The 21,607-nt window shown below is 42.0% G+C and overlaps 1 protein-coding gene and 1 long non-coding RNA gene across 2 annotated transcripts in view; one reads left to right on the forward strand and one right to left on the reverse strand.

Annotated features, from left to right (window-relative positions):
* Positions 1–2,092, reverse strand: part of LOC110260646 — a 33,966-nt gene extending 31,874 nt beyond the window's left edge. The window contains exon 1 of the long non-coding RNA XR_002343895.1: positions 1,942–2,092. This is a non-coding gene — a long non-coding RNA (uncharacterized LOC110260646). The remainder of the gene's footprint in view (positions 1–1,941) is intronic.
* On the forward strand, positions 2,232–21,597 carry DDX17 (DEAD-box helicase 17; the record flags this gene model as incomplete). Its single annotated transcript, XM_021091487.1, has 13 exons — positions 2,232–2,518; positions 5,251–5,401; positions 6,640–6,739; positions 7,390–7,523; positions 7,844–7,909; positions 9,681–9,822; positions 10,189–10,349; positions 10,441–10,613; positions 11,196–11,306; positions 11,430–11,491; positions 13,019–13,078; positions 17,012–17,254; positions 18,573–21,597. Coding segments are annotated over 13 exons (2,196 nt in total), but the record flags the coding sequence as incomplete, so codon positions are not given.

The following is a 21,607-nucleotide window of genomic DNA, read 5'->3' on the forward strand; positions in this document are numbered from 1 at the left end:
AAAAAAGACAACAAAAGCAAAAAAAACCCCCACATAAGGGAACCCTCCCGCACTGTTGGTGGGAATGTAAACTGGTACAGCCACTATGGAGAACAGTTTGGAGATACCTTAGAAATCTATACATAGAACTTCCATATGACCCTGCCATCCCACTCTTGGGCATATATCCGGACAAAACTCTACTCAAAAGAGACACGTGCACCCGCATGTTCATTGCAGCACTATTCACAATAGCCAGGACATGGAAACAATCCAAATGTCCATCGACAGATGATTGGATTCGGAAGATGTGGTATACATATACACAATGGAATACTACTCAGCCATAAAAAAGAATGATGACATAATGCCATTTGCAGCAACATGGATGGAACTAGAGACTCTCACACTGAGTGAAATGAGCCAGAAAGACAAAGACAAATACCATATGATATCACTTATAACTGGAATCTAATATCCAGCACAAATGAACATCTCCTCAGAAAAGAAAATCATGGACTTGGAGAAGAGACTTGTGGTTGCCTGATGGGAGGGGGAGGGAGTGGGAGGGATCGGGAGCTTGCGCTTATTAGACACAACTTAGATTTACCAGGAGATCCTGATGAATAGCATTGAGAACTTTGTCTAGATACTAATGTTGCAACAGAACAAAGGATGGGGAAAAAAAATGTAATGTATACATGTAAGGATAACTTGACCCCCTTGCTGTACAGTGGGAAAATAAAAAAAAGAAACTTAAAAAAAAAAAAAAACCACCCACATTTATTATCTCCCCACTAGCGTAATCTCCACAGATGTAGGTACTTATTGCTTGTTCACAGCTGTGCCAAAGTGCTTAGCACAATGCTTGGATCATTAGGCCTTCAACCCTTGTCCAAAGAATCGGGGATTGTCCATCCTGTCTATGGGCTGACAGACATCTGCTCAGCCTGTCATGACGCTCCTTTCCCTATGCTACTTTTCTAGTAATTTAGGAAACAGCAGGGCCAGAGTAGGAGACACCACTGGGCCCCCACAGTGAGAGACCTCAAACTTCTTCCCTTTTATCCATTTATAGAAATAGAAGAGACTCAAGAGCTGCTCACCAGGGGTCCTAGCAACTGGACAATTCTGAGACGTTGCCTGGCCAAGCTTTTAAGACTTTAAAAGTGCAGTTGAAGGAAGAAGGAAGCAGGGAGGGAGGGAGAAAAAAGTCAGTTTAGAAGGAACTGAGAAATGAGGGCAGCCTAACCTAGTTAAAAACATGTGCTTACGCCTTCACCTTTTCAGCGTCTGAAGACCACCGCTTTTAAGCCTTTTGTCTCCGGAGAGCGCTAAGGGCCTGGCACGAGGCGGTGCCATGTAATGGCGGCCGAGACGCTTCAGCGTCTACCTTAAGAGAGGCTCCACCCACATTTTGGCTCTTTGTTAGCCAATTGTGCTCAACCGAGGGCAGTGCAAATATTCTGTTCAGAAAATGCACTCCGGTGTGAACGAAGCGTAGCAGAGAGAGATCCAACTTAACAGGGACCTCGCCGCCTGACTAATCCCCCAAAGAACGGACAAGCCGCATCCATCATGGCCGCCGGCAACAGCGCAGCGAGGCAACGGAAAAGAAATGGCGCCCGGCCGCGCGGCCAGTCTCGCCAGGCCCAGGGCAGCGGGGCCAGAGGGCGGGAAGGGCCGTCTAGGAGCGCTAGCCAGGGGCCCTGACCACACTTCTGGGCTTTTGGCACCTGGAGACCCTGAAACTTGAAGCCTGCAATATGGAGGACAGTTATTGTCTCTGCAGAGCAACTTGCACAAGCAGGCCCGGGTTCCGTCCCGTGTCGGAACCCGGCAAAATCCTCTATTCTCCAAACAGAATGCGTTACGCACACTGCGCATCTTCGCAATAGTGGGCCGGCTAACGACGCAAAGAATGTTACGTCGCACCGGAGGCTCTCCCCCTCCACTCCCTACCTCTAGTTCTGGCTCAGGTGGCGCGAGAACTCTACTCCCTTTCCGTACTTTGTTTTTCTGCTACCGACCGCAAAACGCATCCATCTCCGCAACTGACGTAAAATCTTCCAAGAATACCCACAGTACTCCGCGAAGCCCTCTGGCTCTTCCGAGGCGCTGTTTACGTATCGTCTCCGACGTACGTAGCGTTAAGCTGGAGCAGTCTCAGCGCCGGCCGCCATTTTGTGCAGTCGCTGGGAAGGAGGGAGACGCCTAAACCGCGGCACTGCCGGGTTTGAGCGTAGCCAAACCTACCCGCTGCTTTCATAACCCCGATTCTCTGTGTTTTGCTCCCGTCTCCGACGAGAGAGGCGGCGACGGTGGCGTCTGCGACGGGAGACAGCGCGTCGGAGCGAGAGAGCGCCGCGCCTGCCGCCGCCCCAACAGCGGAGGCGCCGCCGCCATCGGTCGTCACCAGACCGGAGCCGCAGGCCCTCCCGAGCCCGGCCATCCGTGCCCCGCTCCCAGATCTCTATCCATTTGGGACCATGCGCGGAGGCGGCTTTGGGGACCGGGACCGGGATCGTGACCGTGGAGGGTAAGCGGGAGTTGGAGGAGAGGAAAGGCCTTGTGTGCGCGGGGGGTGGGGAGGGGGTTGTCTCCTGAGGAGACCGCCGCCTGCGGTCGAGCGGAAGACTTTTGAGCTGATCGCAGGCCTGGGAGCCACGCTCCCAACTCTGGGAGGCGAGGCAACCCGGGACATAATAGCGGTTTAAAGCGTGGGCCCGACCCTGGGCCCCGGGGTGACCTGGCAGGGGGGGCGGCGGCTCGGCGACGCCCCAGCCCCTGCTCCTGTACGGTCGTCGTGGCGCGGCCTGGCCGCCGCAGACCCAGCCCAGGCCTCCCTGGTTTCTCGGTTTCGAGCCCTGCCGATTTAGGCAGGTCATTCGATCTCTCCAGGCCTCAGTGTTCATCCGTGAAACTCGGATGTTCTTGCTGAGAGAAGAGGATGAGGTCTCCGAGTGCAGCCTAGGCAAATCTTTTAACACGAAATGGCTTCCGTGTTACTGCGATTGGAAACTTGGTTTGAAACCAGAGACTAAGAGGCTGACTTGTAGCGTTTAAAGTATTTTAAAATTGCCTTTAGTCGTTTTTTAAAATAATTCGAAGGAAGCACATTGGAATGCAAAATGGTGGAATTATTTGCCATCTTCATGGTCGTGTTTGGGGAGGGAGTTTTGTTTGGCAGTTATTAAAGTTTTTTTTTTTTTTTTTTTTTTTTAATGTTTCGGCCTTTTCCCCCTCTAATTGGACTGAAGCATTAACTTCTCGCCCTAGCTTGAGAGCTTTTGATGTATAAATGCCACGGTTACTAGGTTGGAAGTTAACAGGATTAAACCTGGAGTCCTCCCAGATACTGAGATTCAAATCTTAAAGCCCCTGTTTAAAAAGTTGCTTAAGAGGTCCGTGTGTATTTGGGCTGTTTACTTTTTTGTAATTAAAGTTTTATCTCTGGATAAAAAGTTTATGGGACCCAGTCACCTCTTAATATGTATGTGTGTGTGACCTTGGGCAGGATCCTGAACCTTTGTGAGTCTGTTTTCTCTTCTGAAGATGGAGGTGGTAACTGCCTTTACTTCGCATTGTTCTCAATTGAAATACCATGCGATGGTCCCTGTAGTAGGCATTCTGTTAATGCTGTTTTCTCCAAACGTTTTTGTTTTTTGTGGTTCAGATAACACAAGTACCAGACCTGCTAGTCATAAGCTCCTTAATTACCACTTCATTTACTAAATAAAAAGGGTTGTTTTGATTTATACCTTGTTAGGAAAGAAAATACTTGATTTTAGTATTAAGTTCGGAGGGCTGTAGATGGAATGTTCGCTTAGTGTTTCTCAGTATAGCTAAACCGAAGTGAATTTCAGTAAACCGCTTAGGAAAAAGAACTTAATATTAACCTAGTAAAATGAAAATAACCCCAAACTCTTCTCATAAGGTTTATACCCCAGACTTTTAGGTCTAGAGAAGTCTTGGTGCATGTACCCGGTATCCATGTTTGTAACAGCATTGTCCATGAGAGAATATTAGAAACAGCTTAAATGACTGGTTAAATAGACGGTGTTCTTACAGTAGAATACAATACAGCGGTGAAAAAGAAAAACTTGCATTCACAAACCTAAAATAAAGTTAAAAAGGCAAGTTATGCTAAAAGAGTAACGCGAGGGTACTCACAGATAAAACAAGGGAATGGTTAAAATTTCAGGTGGTATTTATTATGATGGGAATTGTAAACTTGAAATAGGCACATGGAGGGTACCGAGGTACTGGTAATACTGTTTCTTTACCATGGGTGTTTGGTTTAATATTTTACTGTATATATGTTTTAATAATAAAAATTCATTATTTGGAAAGAGCAGAAAGTAAATTACTGATCCATACTTAGTTTAACCCATATTGACCCAAAGTTTCAGGTGACACTAAGAAAAAAGACGAAAAATAAATTAAAAAACTCATTCATAAGGTCTTTGCTCTGACTTTACTTCTACTATGAAATTTCCTTTGTTATTTCAGTTGCTCTTGTTCTTAACTTAAACAGACCTGACATGGCATCTTCTAGGAGCTACATCAATTTATATAACTAGGCAGCCAATGTCTGAAAATTGGTTGTTAGTCATTTTTATTCTTTGCAAGACTGACAGTCTAAAGACTTGGCTTTTTATTGTAGAGTACCTTATTTAGAATTGTGCTCCTTAATTTGCAAGTGAGGAGGAAGGGTCTATCCCTGTAGTCTTAGGTCTGTAGAGTCTTAAACCTGAAGGCATATAGAAGATTTTGATCAGCAGTAGTATAAATGGAATCACCCAAGTTCCGCATTTTGAAGGTAAATGTTTAATAGTCCCAGTAAAACCAGTCTTTGTATGTTTGTATTTAGAGAAATGTTTAGGTTGGTTTTTAAGCCAAAGATTAGCAGGCAAAAGGAGTATTCATCACAGAATAAAGGGGTGAGGAGTTCAAGAAGCTGTTCATTTTCGGGTAACTTGCTTGACCTTTTTCTACCTGTCCACAATTTTGCCTTAATTACTACATGAGAGTAGAGACTTCTGTTTACATTAGTATCTCTGGCACAACTTAAAACAGTACATGATACACAGTAACTATTGGTTGAATGAATAAAATTATGTTAGCTTGTATGAGTGTTTACTATGCCAGGTACTGTTGTAATCACTTTACACACAAGCCTTTTTTGGTCGGGGCTGGTAGTATCTTAAGAATCCCATCTTTGCATGTTTTTATGGTACCTAAGGTATTTTGCTGTTTTGTTGTTTCTAGATTTGGAGCAAGAGGTGGTGGCGGCCTTCCCCCAAAGAAATTTGGTAATCCTGGGGAGCGTTTACGTAAAAAGAAGTGGGATTTGAGTGAGCTCCCTAAGTTTGAGAAGAATTTTTATGTTGAACATCCAGAAGTGGCAAGGTTGACTCCGGTAAGCTTTGGGGAGGGGGTTATTTATTTACCTTTTTTTCATATGTAATAATAAACCTAGTAGATATATTAGCCAGAGTTTACTCATATACAGCTGTTGCTGTTACATGGTGGCCTTTTTAATGGCCACACCTGCAGCATGTGGAAGTTCCTAGGCTAGGTGTCAGATGAGAGCTGCATTTGTGACCTTTGCTGTAGCTTGTGGCAATGTTAGATCCTTAACCCCCAGAGTGAGGACAGGGATCAAACCCACATCCTCAGAGACAGCATGGGGTTCTTAACCCTCTGAGCCTTGATGGGAACTCCACTGTTAACATGTTTTATTCTAGTGTGGTACTTTGGTTCTTGTTAAGATTGCTGATGGTCATAAGGGAAACCAGTAAGACCCAGTTACTTGGTTCTCATTTGTTATATTTCTCAATCAGTTTATTATGTGATTTTTAACTGTATGCATGTAGTATCATGCATTTTCATCTATGAAGTAAATTTAAATAAATTAAAAATACTATTTTTTATTCCTGTTTGTGTTTTTAATCTCATGATTGTTTTGGGTTCTACCCATGACATGGTGACTTGTTCAGAAAACAGTGTAAGGCGGAGTCTCCTTGTGCATTGGGTTAAGGATCCTGCTTTGTCACCGCAGTGGCTCAGGCTCAGTCCCTGGCCTGGGAACTTCCACATGCCACAGAAAATGTTCCATAGTTTTTTCCCTCTTCCCATTTCTTGCCTTGGGCAATTTACTCATCTCCTGAGTAACTCTTCTCACATGGAAAATGAAGCGTGTTGTTTTTTTTTTTTTTCCCAAAGGGCCATGCCCTTGGCATATGGAAGTTCCCAGGCTAAGTAAGGGTCAAATTGGAGCTACAGCTGCTGGCCTCTGCCACAGCAACTCAGGATCTGAACCATGTCTGACCTACACCACAGCTCACAGCAACACTGGCTCCCCAACCCACTGAGCGAGGCCAGGATTGAACCCGCATCCTTGTGGGTGCTGGTTGGATTCATTTCCACTGGGCCACAGCGGGAACTCCGAAAATGAAACTCCTATTACCTGCTTCATTGACTCACAAAGTTGGATGAAGTTGAACATACACAAAACATATGCTATAAGAAGTTTACTACATTTATTTTCCATTGTAATTGTGAATTTGATGATAGTTGTTCTGTGTTGGACTATAAAGTTTTGCATGTTTAGAATAACTTGTTTTATGATTTGTCCTACTTTGTTTTCATACATAGTATGAGGTTGATGAACTACGCCGAAAGAAAGAGATTACAGTGAGAGGGGGCGATGTTTGTCCTAAACCTGTGTTTGCCTTCCATCATGCTAACTTCCCACGTAAGTGTTTTTTCAGTCCAGGGTCCTAATTGGTTAATTTAGCTTGAGTGGTCCTTCTGGTCATAGGTTATTTCAAGGTTTTGACACAGGCTCAGAATTTTGATAAAAAGCAAGTAGAAACCTTTAATAAAGGTAGTAAAAGTTGGGGGGTGGGGGGAGGTGCTTGGGTTGTGGGATGGAAATCCTGTGAAATTGGTTTGTTATGATCATTATACAACTACAGATGTGATAAATTAATTTGAGTAATAAAAAAATTTTAAAAGGTAGTAAAAGTTTGGGGGTTTGTTGTTTTAATGCTCTTGTCTCTGATTTAGAACTTTTGGGGTGTGATTTTTTTCATCTCTCCTTGGGGTTTTGTTTCTACCTTTTAGAAAACAGCCTTATGAAATTGTTTTCTAGCTGGATAAAAGTTGAGTTAGGTAATTAAGTGACTACCATGTACCTTTGCCCTGTTAGATACTGTAAGGCAGTGGTTTTCAAGTTTTCGAGGGTAAGGTTAGGTGGCTGTGGCAATGGTCAGCAATTCAAAGATTCAGTAACTGAAGAAAAAGCTACTTTTCTTGGAGCTGGCTTCAGTGAGCAGTTTTTAAAATTTCATTTGGCTGTGTCCTTAGTTTTACTTAAAAACAGTAATATCTATTCTTGTACAGAATACGTAATGGATGTGTTGATGGATCAGCACTTTACAGAACCAACTCCGATTCAGTGCCAGGGATTTCCCTTGGCTCTTAGTGGCCGGGATATGGTGGGCATTGCTCAGACTGGCTCTGGGAAGACATTGGCGGTATGTACCAGCAAGGGAAGATTTTTAATGTTGTGATAACTTATTTTGCTACTGTAATGCTACTGTAAATATTTCATATAGTCTCAGTTCTTAAAGTTTTAATTTAGATCGTGTAGATAATGCCTTAGCTCTTTTAGCTATCTGAAATATGTGGAAGCATTTTATGTTCGAATTTACATTGCACAGATGTGTAACAGTTGTGAGTTCTATTTTCTCTTTCCTGGTTACTTAGGCATTATCAGTTACTGTGGTAATTTAGAACATTTCATATACTGGCTTGCTTTTGGTATAAGATTGTCATTTTCTCCCCCCTCCCCCAGTATTTGCTGCCGGCAATTGTTCATATTAACCACCAGCCTTACTTGGAAAGGGGAGACGGCCCAATTGTAAGTGTTTCAGTTTGTTTATAATTCTAAGAATAGCTGCAACCCAGTGATTGTTGTGTACTTTACATAATGTTCTGAGATTTCATTCTCAATCCCACCTTCCACTTCTAGAAGAGATATCTCTATCTTACTAATAAATCTTAGATACCATTCAATTAAATGATCTCTCTCGCTCTCTATGGCGCCACTTGCAGCATGTGGAAGTTCCTAAGCCAAGGATTGAACGGCACCAGAGTGGCGATCCAGCCAGTGATCATGCTGGCTCCTTATTAACCTCCTGTGCTACAAGGGAAATCCTTTGAGTGCAATTCTTTTTCTTTTTTTTTTTTAATCTTTTTTGGTTGTACCCACAGCATGTGGATGTTCCCAGGCTAGGGAATCTAATCCAAGCCAGAGCTGTAACCTGTTCCACAGTGGTAGTAAATGCTGGATCCTTAACCTTTTGAGCCAGGTGGGGGATCAAACTGGCACCTTCATAGAAACAGGCCAGATCATTAACCCTCTGCATCACATCGGGAACTCCCTCCTTCAAGTAAAATTTTTTTCTTTTTTTAGGGCCACACCTGTGGCATAGGGGAGTTCCCAGGCTAGGGGTTGAATTGGAGCTGTAGCTGCCGCCCTGTGCTCAACTGCAATTCTGAATTGCTCATTGATGCTACTGGGGATACAAAACATAGGAGATAAGATCACTGCCCTGTGGATCTAAGTCAGTTTTGGATGTGTATTCTTTGTGGTTAAGTAATGCTTTGGTAAATATTTATATAGAGCAGTGCAGGTTTCTGCTTTGATCATTTTCATTTATGATATTTCCTATAAGATTTGAGTAGTGGTCTTCAAACATTTCGAATGTACATTCTGTTTTTAAAAATAGAATTTACAGTCTACATTTATAAATAGATGCATTATTACAGTATGTCTCAAATTATAGGAAATAGTGCATTACTTTCCATTACATCATATGTATGTATTCTGTATGGCTAATAGTTAGCTATTAGCTAACAGTCTAATGGGTCAGTACACCAAGTGAGGGTCATTGTTAACAGTGGTGTATGGTACCTGTTTCAGAGTGACTTAATTTTGTTTAATTTGGCCAGCTTCTTGTCAGATTGTGTTTAAGTCATCACTCTGTTTCTATGTAATGTGCCTGCCTAAGAGCTTAAACTAGATGTCAGAAAACTGTCACTCCTGCTCTTTTCTTGTTCATCTGTTTCTAATATTTAATCCATGGTATTGTTGCAGGGACATTTTATAGCCACTTTCTCATTTTGAGTTGTTTAGTTAAAACTAGGCAATACAATCTGTAAATCAACTTTTACATAGTACACATAATGTTAATGAATCTTGCATCAAAAGTTAGCCATCATACCAGGAGTTCCTGCGATGGCGCAATGGGATCAGTGGCCATCAGGGAGCACTGGTTTGATCCCGGCATAGTGGGTGAAGGATCTGGTGTTGCTGCAGCTGTGGCATAGGTCGCAACTACGGCTTAGATCTGATCCCTGGCCCGTGAAACTCCATAGGCCGCAGGGTGGCCAAAACAAAACAAATAGACCAAAAAAAAATCATCCATCATACCACATGCCAAATATTCTCATCATTTTTTCTATACTCCAGTCACTGTCTTATACCCCTTCTTTCCCAGCCCGCCCCCACCTCATCACATACTTTGAAAGTACCAGGTTAGAGAATTAGATAACTTTTTTTGTATCTTTTTTCCTCTTTAAAGTTGAGATAGGTGTCTCAAGTAGTCTTATTGGTTTGTTTGTTTTAGTGTCTAGTTCTGGCTCCTACCAGAGAGCTTGCCCAGCAAGTGCAGCAGGTGGCCGATGACTATGGCAAATGTTCTAGATTGAAGAGTACTTGCATTTATGGAGGTGCTCCTAAAGGTCCCCAGATTCGAGATTTGGAGAGAGGTAATTTAAAAAATTAATGTATAAGAATTACTGGTTTCTCTCATTTTACCAACTTCTATAAATGAAATTGAAGAGGAAAATAGTGGGTTCTGGTGGGGAAAGAAATCATCACTATCTCAGCAGCTTAGAAATTCTCATATATGTTTAAAATGCCATTTTAGGCAAGTTCAGTGTGGCTAGAGACTTTGAGGTTTTGATGACTGTACATAAATTCTTTTTACATCATGCTTTTCCAGGAACAGTATTGAAATTTTAACTGGTGCTCTGTAGCACTGAGTACAACCACCAGAGCTGTGCTTCTTAGTTTGCTGAGGCTTAAGCAATGTGTAAAGAATTCTTAGCTAGATCCTTGATTTTGTTTTACAGGTGTTGAAATCTGTATAGCTACTCCTGGACGCCTGATAGATTTCCTGGAGTCAGGAAAGACAAATCTTCGCCGGTGTACTTACCTTGTACTGGATGAGGCTGACAGAATGCTTGACATGGGCTTTGAACCCCAGATTCGTAAAATTGTTGACCAAATTAGGGTGTGTAAAGCTGATAATTCACTTACCTTATATATACCGTTTGCCTATAGTGGTTCCTTTGCCTAAAAGAAAGCCTTTTCTTTCCTAATAGCCTGATAGGCAGACATTGATGTGGAGTGCAACCTGGCCGAAAGAAGTAAGACAGCTTGCAGAGGATTTCCTTCGTGATTACACTCAGATCAATGTAGGCAATCTGGAGTTGAGTGCCAACCACAACATCCTCCAGATTGTGGATGTCTGCATGGAGAGTGAAAAAGACCACAAGTAAGAGATTTCACTGTTTTCAATAATGCTGATAAACTTTTCCTAATAATCGTCCAAAATTAAAATGTTATAGAGGCTACTACTTTTTATACCTGAGAACATTAAAATCATTGCTAGCTTTCCAATAGTTCGTTCTTTTTATTATTCATCAAAGCATCAGGTAAAAGGTAAGGGTTCTGGATCATTGGACTTGATTCCCACACCAGCTGTAAATAATGTGGGAGAGTTCCCATTGTGGTGCAGTGGAAACAAATACAACTAGTATCCATGAGGAATGAGGGTTCGATCCCTGGTCTCGCTCAGTGGGTCAGGGATCTAGCATTGCTGTGAGCTGTGGTGTAGATCACAGGCTTGGCTTGGATCCCATGTTGCTCTGGCTGTGGTGTAGGCCAGCAGCTGCAGCTCTGATTCCACTCCTAGCCTAGGAACTTCCCTGTGCCATGGGTGTGTGTCTAAAAAGCCAAAAAAGTAATGTGGAGAGAAAGTAGTAAAGTTTTGGAGGGTTGAAATTGCTGACATAGCTTCTGCATGATATGTAAGGAGGTCTTCTCTGCATGACTGAATATTGGGGATTGTTTTCAGGTTGATCCAGCTCATGGAGGAAATAATGGCGGAAAAGGAAAATAAGACAATAATATTTGTAGAGACAAAGAGACGCTGTGATGACCTCACTCGAAGGATGCGCAGAGATGGGTGAGTGTGGTGCTAAGGTATTGATTTGCCTCAGGTTTTATAGTTACGTGGGAATTTCTAAATTAGTATTGTGAATGTTGTATAATATTTCAGTGCTTACCATGTACTTTGTTCTTCTGACAGTTGGCCAGCTATGTGTATCCATGGAGACAAGAGTCAACCAGAAAGAGATTGGGTACTTAATGGTAGGTACCCAAAACTAAGCATTGTGCTTAGTCTATTTCAGGGATTGGCAAACTTTGGCTTTACAGTAGACTGTATGGTGGTTTGTGTTAGCTGTTCAACTCTGCTGTTGTACCAAAATAGCCATAGATCCTATGTAGAGATAGTCTGGCTGTGCTCCAACAAAACGATTTGGAAAAATAGGCATTGTGCCAGATTTGACACATAGACCAGCGTTTACCTAGCTCTGCTGTGGTTAATTGAATATTAGGGGCATTTTTGGCATCTCCACTATCCTTTTTTTTTTTTTTTTTTTTTGTCTTTTGTCTTTTGTTGTTGTTGTTGTTGTTGTTGTTGCTATTTCTTGGGCCGCTCCCGAGGCATGGAGGTTCCCAGGCTAGGGGTTGAATCGGAGCTGTAGCCACCGGCCTATGCCAGAGCCACAGCAACGCAGGATCCGAGCCGTGTCTGCAACCTACACCACAGCTCACGGCAACGCCGGATCGTTAACCCACTGAGCAAGGGCAGGGACCGAACCCGCAACCTCATGGTTCCTAGTCGGATTCGTTAACCACTGCGCCACGACGGGAACTCCCTCCACTATCCTTTAAGGTCAATAATTTTGGCTCTTTACTCCACTTATTCACCACTTAGACCACCCTTTCTTTATCTAATAAGTTCTTGTCTTTATAGATAAACACACACCAGCCCAGAAGCTCCCTAAGTCCCGTACTTGTGAGATACTTAATGGAGGCTTCATCTGTTTTACCTCAGTCTCCATCTTCTCTCCTCTGAGGATTGGGAGTGGGCTCAGAATTCCAAACTTCTAATCATGGCTTGCTCTTTCTAGTGACCAGCCCCCATCTGGAAGCTATCCTGGAGCCCACCAGGTGTCACTTCCTTAGTACAAAAGAGTTCTTTTGTATCATCCAGGAAATTGAGAGATTTTGGGACTCTTATTCAGGAACTAGGATCAAAGACTTAAGTATTAGAATAAAAGATTCTCCTAGCATCCCTATTTTACAAGGATTTTAGGAGCTTTATGCCAGGAACCGAGGGCAGAGACCAATATATTTATTCCGTTATTTCACAGGGCAAAGTTACGGTTTCTCCTTTTATTCTACATCTTTTACACTCGCTCCTTCCTTTTCCCCAGTCCCCCACCCTGACTTTTGGTTTTGTTTCATTTGGAAGATAACTTTGCTGTTGCAATTTAAAGGAAGAAAAATTCTAGCTCATGTTAAATTTGTTACAAATTGCCACAGCGTTTTAATGGTACTTCATTATTAGAGGTAGCTTTTTTAGTGTATTGCTTCTCTGCTAAAGATGAGTACAATAAATATTTTCAGAAGATTTACTATTACTCTTAAATTGAAAAGAGTTTGATGGGTTCTGACACCATTACTTGAAATTTTAACATGGTAAGGTAAAAAGGCCAGATAGCTGAGAATGTTTCTTTGATTATTTTTAAAGATACAGCACATAGCCTTGATTAGCACATAGCCTTGATTTTCTAACTTGGCATTCATGGTATCATCTTTGTTTTGCAGAGTTCCGTTCTGGAAAGGCTCCCATTCTCATTGCCACAGACGTAGCCTCCCGTGGGCTAGGTTTGTATAGATAGGTGTCTCTGTCAATGGTATATGTATCTTTTGGTTTAAAGATTTGTTTGTCATTTCATATTAGAATTGTATATACGTGTGTTTAGATAAATATTTAAAAGAGAAGAATACATACAAAGTATGTGATTTCCCTCCCCCCATTTTTTTTTTTCTTTTTTTTTTTCCTAAACCTTGGTGGGTTTTTTTTGGGTTTGGTGGGGTTTTTTTGTTTTTCCTTTTATTTTCAGAGTCTCTTCCTGCTCCTAACAAACAGGCTTTGGTCTGCAGCAGGGCCTAGGCATGACTTTTTAAAGTTAGAGGGAGAGGAGACATTCAGTTAACAGCTGAACTTATTTACTTCTTTCTGGTTTTATTCTATTTTATGGGTGGATAGAATGAGCCTGATTGAACCTGTTAGAAGCTAGTTTCTTCAGTGATTTCCCCCCTACCAATCTATCTATGGAGGTCCAAGTCCATGAATGCTAATACAATATATTCTTGGGATTTAGTAAAACTGTTTATATTGCAGCAATTAAATGTGCATCGCCCAATTTAATTTACTGAAGTAAAATTATCATGAGTACCCAGTTATCCCTCCTTTTATCCATACTCACATCATTGATGTGCTGCTTTTAAAAACCTAATTTGAAGCTGCTGTCCTGGGATTTTTCAATCCATAATGATTTAAAATATATAGAAATATCTTGTGGTACTTAGCCCATCATTCTGAATGAAACAGGTTTAACTCAAAACTTAAAAAAGATGAGAGTATTTTATTACAAAGATATTTTAAAATTATTGGCTGATACTAGTTTCTTGCCCAGTAAGGTGAGCAGCACCATATTCCCTTATGATATGCAACATAAAGAGAACAAGTATTCAAACTGGAATACAGTAGTAATGAAGGCTCTTTATACATTGCTCTCATTGTTCCCTCCTTCAGAGGGGGTGACTTGCAGCCATGACTGAAAAATTGTCTCTGCCCTCTGAGGTCATGTCTGGATCTGTGCGGTTAGAACTTGGGCCTGTTGGGAGAAGAGGCTGAGGCTTGAAAGCAGTTTACATAAAAGCTTTCAGTGATGGTGGTTTTTAAACAGGCTTGCTATGTGCTGGTAGCTTCTTTGTGCATCTTGCCTAGACAATTTAAAATATTTGTTCCATGTCCCCCTGCATTTCTAAACCAACTCAATTGGCTGCCATAGACTCTTCATCCCACCCTCTCTCATCCAAGAGAGGGGCGAGGGAAGGTACCTGAGTCTGTTTCTTGTTACTCAACATCAGCGATTGTTTTGGGCCCCTTTGTTTGCTGCCTTGTAAAAGTCAAAAGGAAGGGGAAAACCCACCAAAATGGCAGAATGCTGACCAAGGTCCTACAAGATCCTGGAAAGTGAAGGCTTCTACCTCATAGACAGGGGTGCAATTTTCAGCTGAGTCACCAGGCCTTTTTTCACTTCCTGTCGAGCGATGGCCTCTTAAATGTTCCCTTCAGGTAAGTTCTTCGATTCCCATAATTTTATTATAGTCATCCTTAGGAAACCACTGTTTATTCCCTTTCCAGTGGGATATTTTTCCTTTTTCCTTTTTTTGTTTAAATTAGGCACTGTTAAACTAAAAGTATTGAATTTATTTTGTTTTGTTTTTTAACAGAAGCTTTGATATCAGCTGCAGATCACTCAGTACATGGCCGAGGCAAATCTACATTGGCCCGAAGCAGCTCTAGATGAGCCTGTTGGCTAGTCTCAGCCCCTCCCAGTTAGTGATTGGAGATTCAGGCCATGTCATAGGGCTTGTCAGACAAAAAGTTCTTATCCTAGGCAGCTGGCCAAAATATTAACTTTTCGATTTCTTACCCTGCAACAGCATCTTCTTTAAAGGCACCAAGGTAATATTGTGGCAGTGCACAAATAACATCAGGGCAGGCTTGACTGGAGACAACAACCAAATTCTGCGCTTGCTCATATGTGCCCAGCTGTATGTGTGCACACCCAAGACACCTTTCTTGTATGAAGAACTTGCATCGTGTCTGCCCCCTTTTGAGCCCCTCCAGAAATATTCCCAAGTGCTAGTATCCAAACTGTTGACTCTAGTCTGCAGGGCTTTCTGCTAGGAAAGCACACGTCTGGGCGCCCAGTGCAGTAATTTCAGCCTGCTTTGCTGCCTATGGTCATACACAATGGGATTGACTAAGGAGCATTATCCCAACTCTGAAGATGTCATGGAGCATAATTCACCATCCCTCCATCCCCATGCCCCCACCTCACATCCACCCTGGCCCTGTAAATTTTTGTTTTTCCTTTGTTACATCAACGACCCTAGCCGGAGACTCACGCTGCCCCTGTGATAACTGCCTTCTCGTCTTTCTGGTGTGATTTCAGGACTTTAGGGGTCAGTAAAGACTGAGGAGCCTTTATTGTAATAAGAAACAGACATAATGCCCCTTTCTTCACAGGCCCTTTAACAACCCAATTTTTTTTTTTTTTTTTTAAATCATCTCCCCTTTCCCCCTGAAATTAATCCAGTCTGGGCAATAGATGCAGTCTGACCCTTTGGATGTAACTTACATTTTTTTATTAATTATTTTTTTCTACAATCACCCCAATTATCCTTGGGGAGGCGTTGGAGGACCTGAAATTTTTACCCGAACCCAGGTTCTCCGGCGCTTGGCAACCAAATGGGGCTACAGAGAAGCATCTAAGCCAGTTCACAGAGCGAGCGTGTGTGGGGACTTCTCACTGCCACGGACCCTTGATGCATGCTCCCCGCGCTCCAGTGGTCCCGTGTCAGAAGGCGGAGTTTTCGAAAGGAGGCCGCCAAAAATAAAAGGCAAAGAGACGGGATCGGCTGCAGCGGTTTCCCAAAGGAGGAGGGAGTGTGCATCGGTCTGGTAACAAACAGAGAATGTTTTTTAATTATTTATATCACAAAAATCTGTGTTTTATCTAGGATATTTTCTGAATATTCTTTGTAAAATGCAGATTTTTTTCCACAAAACATTAGGATTCTTTGTTATATTCTTAAATTTGTTTGTTTAAGTAGGTAAAAATAGACATTTAGCTGAAAGCATTACACTAACATTTACATACGTTAAGCTTTAGGAGGTTATTCTATCCAATTCCCAGCAGTGGAGAGAACATTAAACTTGTGTCTCAAGGTTTCATGGTTTTCCCACATTCTTTGGCTATTTAATTTTCCAGGTTAAATAATTGAAGCAAGGACTGAGTTGACGTAACCTTGAGTTGAGAAAAAAAACCTTATTTGGCAGAGCTGGGCTTGGTAGTGAAATTTTAGTGTAATGTGTTTTTTTTCTTGTGGTAATTGAAAGGGGAAAGATAATTTGGGTTTTTCTGTAAGGGAAAAGAAAGTATGTATTTAACTTTGGCTCTGATCAAATTGTTCTTAATATAGGCAAAAATTCTTTAAGTATCTTAAGTCTTCATGAAAATGTAGTAATAAAGTATATGAAGTTTGTTTTGTTTTTGTTTTTGTTTTCATTTTGCTCTGTGACTGGTTTGAAGGTAAGTTTGTTATATTACTGGTAGATTTTGCCAGGCTTCTCCCAACAGAGTAGAAGTGATTTGGCCTTGTAACCACACCTTCTACATCCCAGTTTTTGAAAAGGACGAACTGGAATCTGGTACGACTCCTGTTGCATATTGGTTATGATAACAGAAGAGGCAGGAGTTTGGATGGTTGAATGGGATTCCCTTAGGATTTTACAGCTGATAAAGATGCCATTTCCTCTGCATGTCCCAAGCATCATTAATCCTCTTTTACTCTGTTGGGATGAGTCTTTTTTTGTTCCTGTTCAGAGTGGTTACTAACTTAATCTTCTCTCCTCTGCTGTCACCTGCATTCGTGCTTCCCACCTGTTGTTGGCATGTCCTTTACCTTCTCTTTCCCTGCCACATCAACCTACACACTGATTCATCCTTGGCTTTGAAGATGTGGAAGATGTCAAGTTTGTGATCAACTATGACTATCCAAACAGCTCAGAGGATTATGTGCACCGTATTGGCCGAACAGCCCGTAGCACCAACAAGGGCACTGCCTACACCTTCTTCACCCCTGGGAACCTGAAGCAGGCCAGAGAGTTGATCAAAGTGCTGGAAGAGGCTAATCAGGCTATCAATCCAAAACTGATGCAGCTGGTGGACCACAGAGGAGGCGGCGGCGGAGGGGGTAAGGGTAAGTCCTGGAGTTCTCCAGGTACTGCCAAGGTATCTTTTTTCTGTTCCTTGTACTTTTTTTTTTTTTTAAATCCAATTGGAGGTTTTATGTATGTTGCCTAATAATTTTTCATAATCCCTTCTGAGTAGGAATATAAAGTTGGGAGGACCTGTAAAAGCCTTTAAAGTAGTATGTTAGGTTTTCAGTTTTCCATGTGGAGAAGTCAGTAATTTTATAGTGTTTCATGGTGGTAGAGAAAGGCAGTTAGTGGTTCTGAATTAGACAGTTGCAAAATAAGCTAGCGTCTGGGTTTCCTACCTACCAGTGTGATAAGCTTTCCCACCAACTTTTACTGCATGTTGAAACTCTACAGGAGAATTTCCCTAGAGGATTTTAAGATACGGAGTTTTTTTTTTAATGGGTTTTGATTTGAGCTAGAAATATGAACTTTTCCTCTAAAGCTTATGAGATGACTCTGGTGAAGTTAGGTCTGCAGAGCAACATTTGAGAACCAGCATACACTAGTAGAGGATCCCTTTGTGGTGTTACGAACTTAGTTGCTTGCCTGTTTGGTTTTTAAACCATTCTTAGTATTTTCCCCACTTTTATTTATTTATTTATTTACATTTTTTGTCTTTTTAGGGCTGCACCCTCGGCATGTGAAGGTTCCCAGGCTAGGGGTCTAAGCTATAGCCACTGGCCTATACCACAGCCACAGCAACACAGGATCCGAGCTGTGTCTGTAACCTACACCACAGCTCGTGGCAATGATGGATTATCAATCCACTGAGCAAACCAGAGATCGAACCTGTGTCCTCATGGATACTAGTCAGATTTATTTCTGCTGAGCCACTACAGGACCTCCCTTCCCCACATTTTTAAGAGCATGTTTCTTGGTACTTCTCAAATAAAGAACCTAAAAGGTGAGAAGTTGAATATGCTTACCATTCTTTTTTTTTTTTTTTTTTTTTTTTTTTTGTCTTTTTGCCATTTCTTGGGCCACTCCCGAGGCATATGGAGGTTCCCAGGCTAGGGGTTGAATCGGAGCTGTAGCTGCCAGCCTACGCCAGAGCCACAGCAACGCAGGATCCGAGTCGCATCTGCGACCTGCACCACAGCTCACGGCAATGCCGGATCGTTAACCCACTGAGCAAGGGCAGGGATCGAACCTGCAACCTCATGGTTCCTAGTCGGATTCGTTAACCACTGCGCCACGGCGGGAACTCCAGCTTACAATTCTTTTAAATATGTCCTCATGAATAGTTTTGTCCCTAGTCGTGTTTTTACATGTTTGAATCATATATCTGGCATTGAACATTCCTTGTGTCCTCATCAGGAGGTCGTTCTCGATACCGGACCACTTCTTCAGCCAACAATCCCAATCTGATGTATCAGGATGAGTGTGACCGGAGGCTTCGAGGAGTCAAAGATGGTGGCCGGAGAGACTCTGCAAGCTATCGGGATCGTGGTGAAACCGATAGAGCCGGTTATGCTAACGGCAGTGGCTATGGAAGTCCAAATTCTGCCTTTGGAGCACAAGCAGGCCAATACACCTATGGTCAAGGCACCTATGGGGCAGCTGCTTATGGCACCAGTGGTTACACAGCCCAAGAATATGGCGCTGGTACTTATGGGGCTAGTAGCACTACCTCAACTGGGAGAAGTTCACAGAGTTCTAGCCAGCAGTTTAGTGGGATAGGCCGATCTGGGCAGCAACCACAGCCACTGATGTCACAACAGTTTGCACAACCTCCAGGAGCTACCAACATGATAGGTTACATGGGGCAGACTGCCTACCAATACCCCCCTCCTCCTCCTCCCCCCCCTCCTTCACGTAAATGAAACCACTCAAGTGGTAGTGACTTGTGCAGACTTAACTACATTTAAAGGAACGCTATCTTTACCTTTTTTCTCTTCCCCGTTTCTTTTTCTTTTTAAATTTTTTCCCCAACCATTGTGATTTGTCTTTCATGCAGATTAGTTAGAATTCACTGCCAGGTTTCTTCTGCCCGCCAAATGATCCAGTCTGTAATAACAGATTTTGTAAGAGTATATATATATGTATAGCCGACTGGAAGCGATTTTTTCCCCCCAACTTCTTGCATGTTGAGGATATTTGAGCTATTTTTCACCTTAAAAGAAAAAGTAAGGTATTAGGCCCTTTCGTGGGTGCACATTTTTTTTGTTGTCTTGAGTTGGAGTGGGGGAGGGTAGAGGGTTGAATTCTGCAGAAGAAGATGGCATCTGTGCTTTAAATTGCTCTCGTTACTGGGATAGAAAACCAAGAGGGAGTTCCCTGCATACTTTCTATAATGCTTTTTAATGTTTCTCAAGCTGGAACAGGGTTCCTCAGGCCTGATGAGTTTTTTAAGACAGTGTTTTGCCATTGTCATTTTGGCTGATTGCTTGTTAAGTGCATTTGACAGTTTTAAAAAATTCCTAATTGGCTTTGTCTCCTTTACACTCTGACTTCCCCCTTCCCAATTACTGAAAAATAACCATTTTAGTTGTCAGTTAGAAATTAAATTGCTAAGTCTGAGGTTTTTTTTTTTTTTTTTTTTTTTAAGTATATTTTTTAAATTAAAAACCCCAAATGTTTATTGCAATGGTTAATTGTAGCATCTCAGCATCTGGGTGGAAGCTGCATCTTTTTCTTCCCCGTATAACCAGGGACCATCTGTGAAATTCAATTTCCAACCAGACAGTTTTGAGCAGAATGAACATAAATGTTCACTGGAAATTTATTAACCGGTTAAATATGCATTCACCTGCAGTGTAAAAACCATGTTTAATTATAATATTCAGTGGGCAAATTGTTAAACTCAGTATCTGTAGAGCTAGAATAAAAGCAACTCTTTGCTAGCTACTCAGCCCTTTTGGCCAAATTGTCTTAAAGGGTCTTAAGGGTTTGTTAAGAAAGAACTCTTACTCTGTTTCTCTGCAGTGCTTTGAAATAGCTTTTGGGTGCAAGTTTTCCTCAGCATCCTTTTGCACTCAGCTTTTTTTACAGGTAGGTGGTACTTAAGAAAAGTTAAGAGGACTAAAGTCTAAGTCCTTTTAGTTTTCCACCACCTGAAGGTAGGTGAGACTGTCCCCTTTGTAGTAATTCAAGCTGTTTTGCTGAGACTTGCTATAGCAGATGGGCCTAGAAAGAATTTTCTGCTTTTGTATTTGCTGTAACAGGGCAGGGAGAACAGATAGTCCCAGAAACCTCTTTATGTATCCAGTGTGGTATTATTACTTTTTAATGCTATTATTGGTGGTGTTCATTCACAGTGTAGTTAAAGGGGGAAGGCTCCATTGCATTCTTTGGCTAAGGCCTGAGAGTGCTTGATGGTTTGTAAGTTCTAAATACTTGAGGTTTTTGTTTTTGTTTTCCTTTTAAAATTCTTCAGGGAGAGAGAGGGGATTGTTTCTGAGGGGTACTGAAAGTGTGGTTGAATGTGCAACATACAGGTAGGTTGTCAGCATAAGCTGAAATATATGCATGTAAGAACTTTTACTCTCCCCCACCCCCACTGTCTTCTTTCTTAACTTCTGGTTTTTCCCTCTTAATAGAAGTTGAGGCTGAGGGAGGATGGTAGGCACAGGGAAAACATGGCAGCACTACTCTGTGCTTTCAAACCAAAGTGTCTACCCCCCCAAAAAAAAATTTTTTTTTTTTTTCCCCATCTAAGCACTGATTAGTCCATTGTGGATATTTCACCCTAAAATGTTTTTTTTTAAGGTGCCACCGCAGGGGGTATCCTACTCTTGCAGGTCTTGAAAAGATGTCTGCAGTAAAAGGTCTTTGGGCAAGCAGTATTTGGTCTGCTGCTTGCTTCCCTTTTTTCCACCAGGGATGTTGTAATCATAAAGATAACGGCTTATTTCAGAACTGAAAAGCTATTGTGATCTGAGCACAGCAGAAATCTACTAGTAGAGTTTTTCCTATATAATACCGCCAGAATTAAGTCTTCTGCCTCTGTCTGCCACTCATAATTCAGGTTCTGCCTTTGCTTCAGAACATGAGCAGAAAAGTCCTTATTTGATGCTAATTATTGCAGTCATGATTGAAGTTCATTTAGGGAAAGGATTTCCAAGCTGTGGGGCTGCTTCTCCCCAGTACCTCCCTAACAATTCATGGTGTGGAGTTCTCTCATCTAAAAGGTTGGTGGCTTTTGCTTGGGATCAGTGCTCTCTCTATTTATGTCCTTGCTGAACACATTCCTGTTGCGTTAAGACTTGAAAGATTTGTAGATGTGTGATGTTCAGGCACAGGATGCTAAGAGCTTATGTTACTATTCTTAGTTTGTAAAATTGTCCTTTTGATACCATCTTGTTTTCTTTTGTAGGTATAAATAAAACACTGTTGACAATAAGTTGTGAGGT

This window comes from Sus scrofa, chromosome 5, assembly GCF_000003025.6.
Source record: "Sus scrofa isolate TJ Tabasco breed Duroc chromosome 5, Sscrofa11.1, whole genome shotgun sequence".
Taxonomy (NCBI): Eukaryota; Metazoa; Chordata; class Mammalia; order Artiodactyla; family Suidae; genus Sus; species Sus scrofa.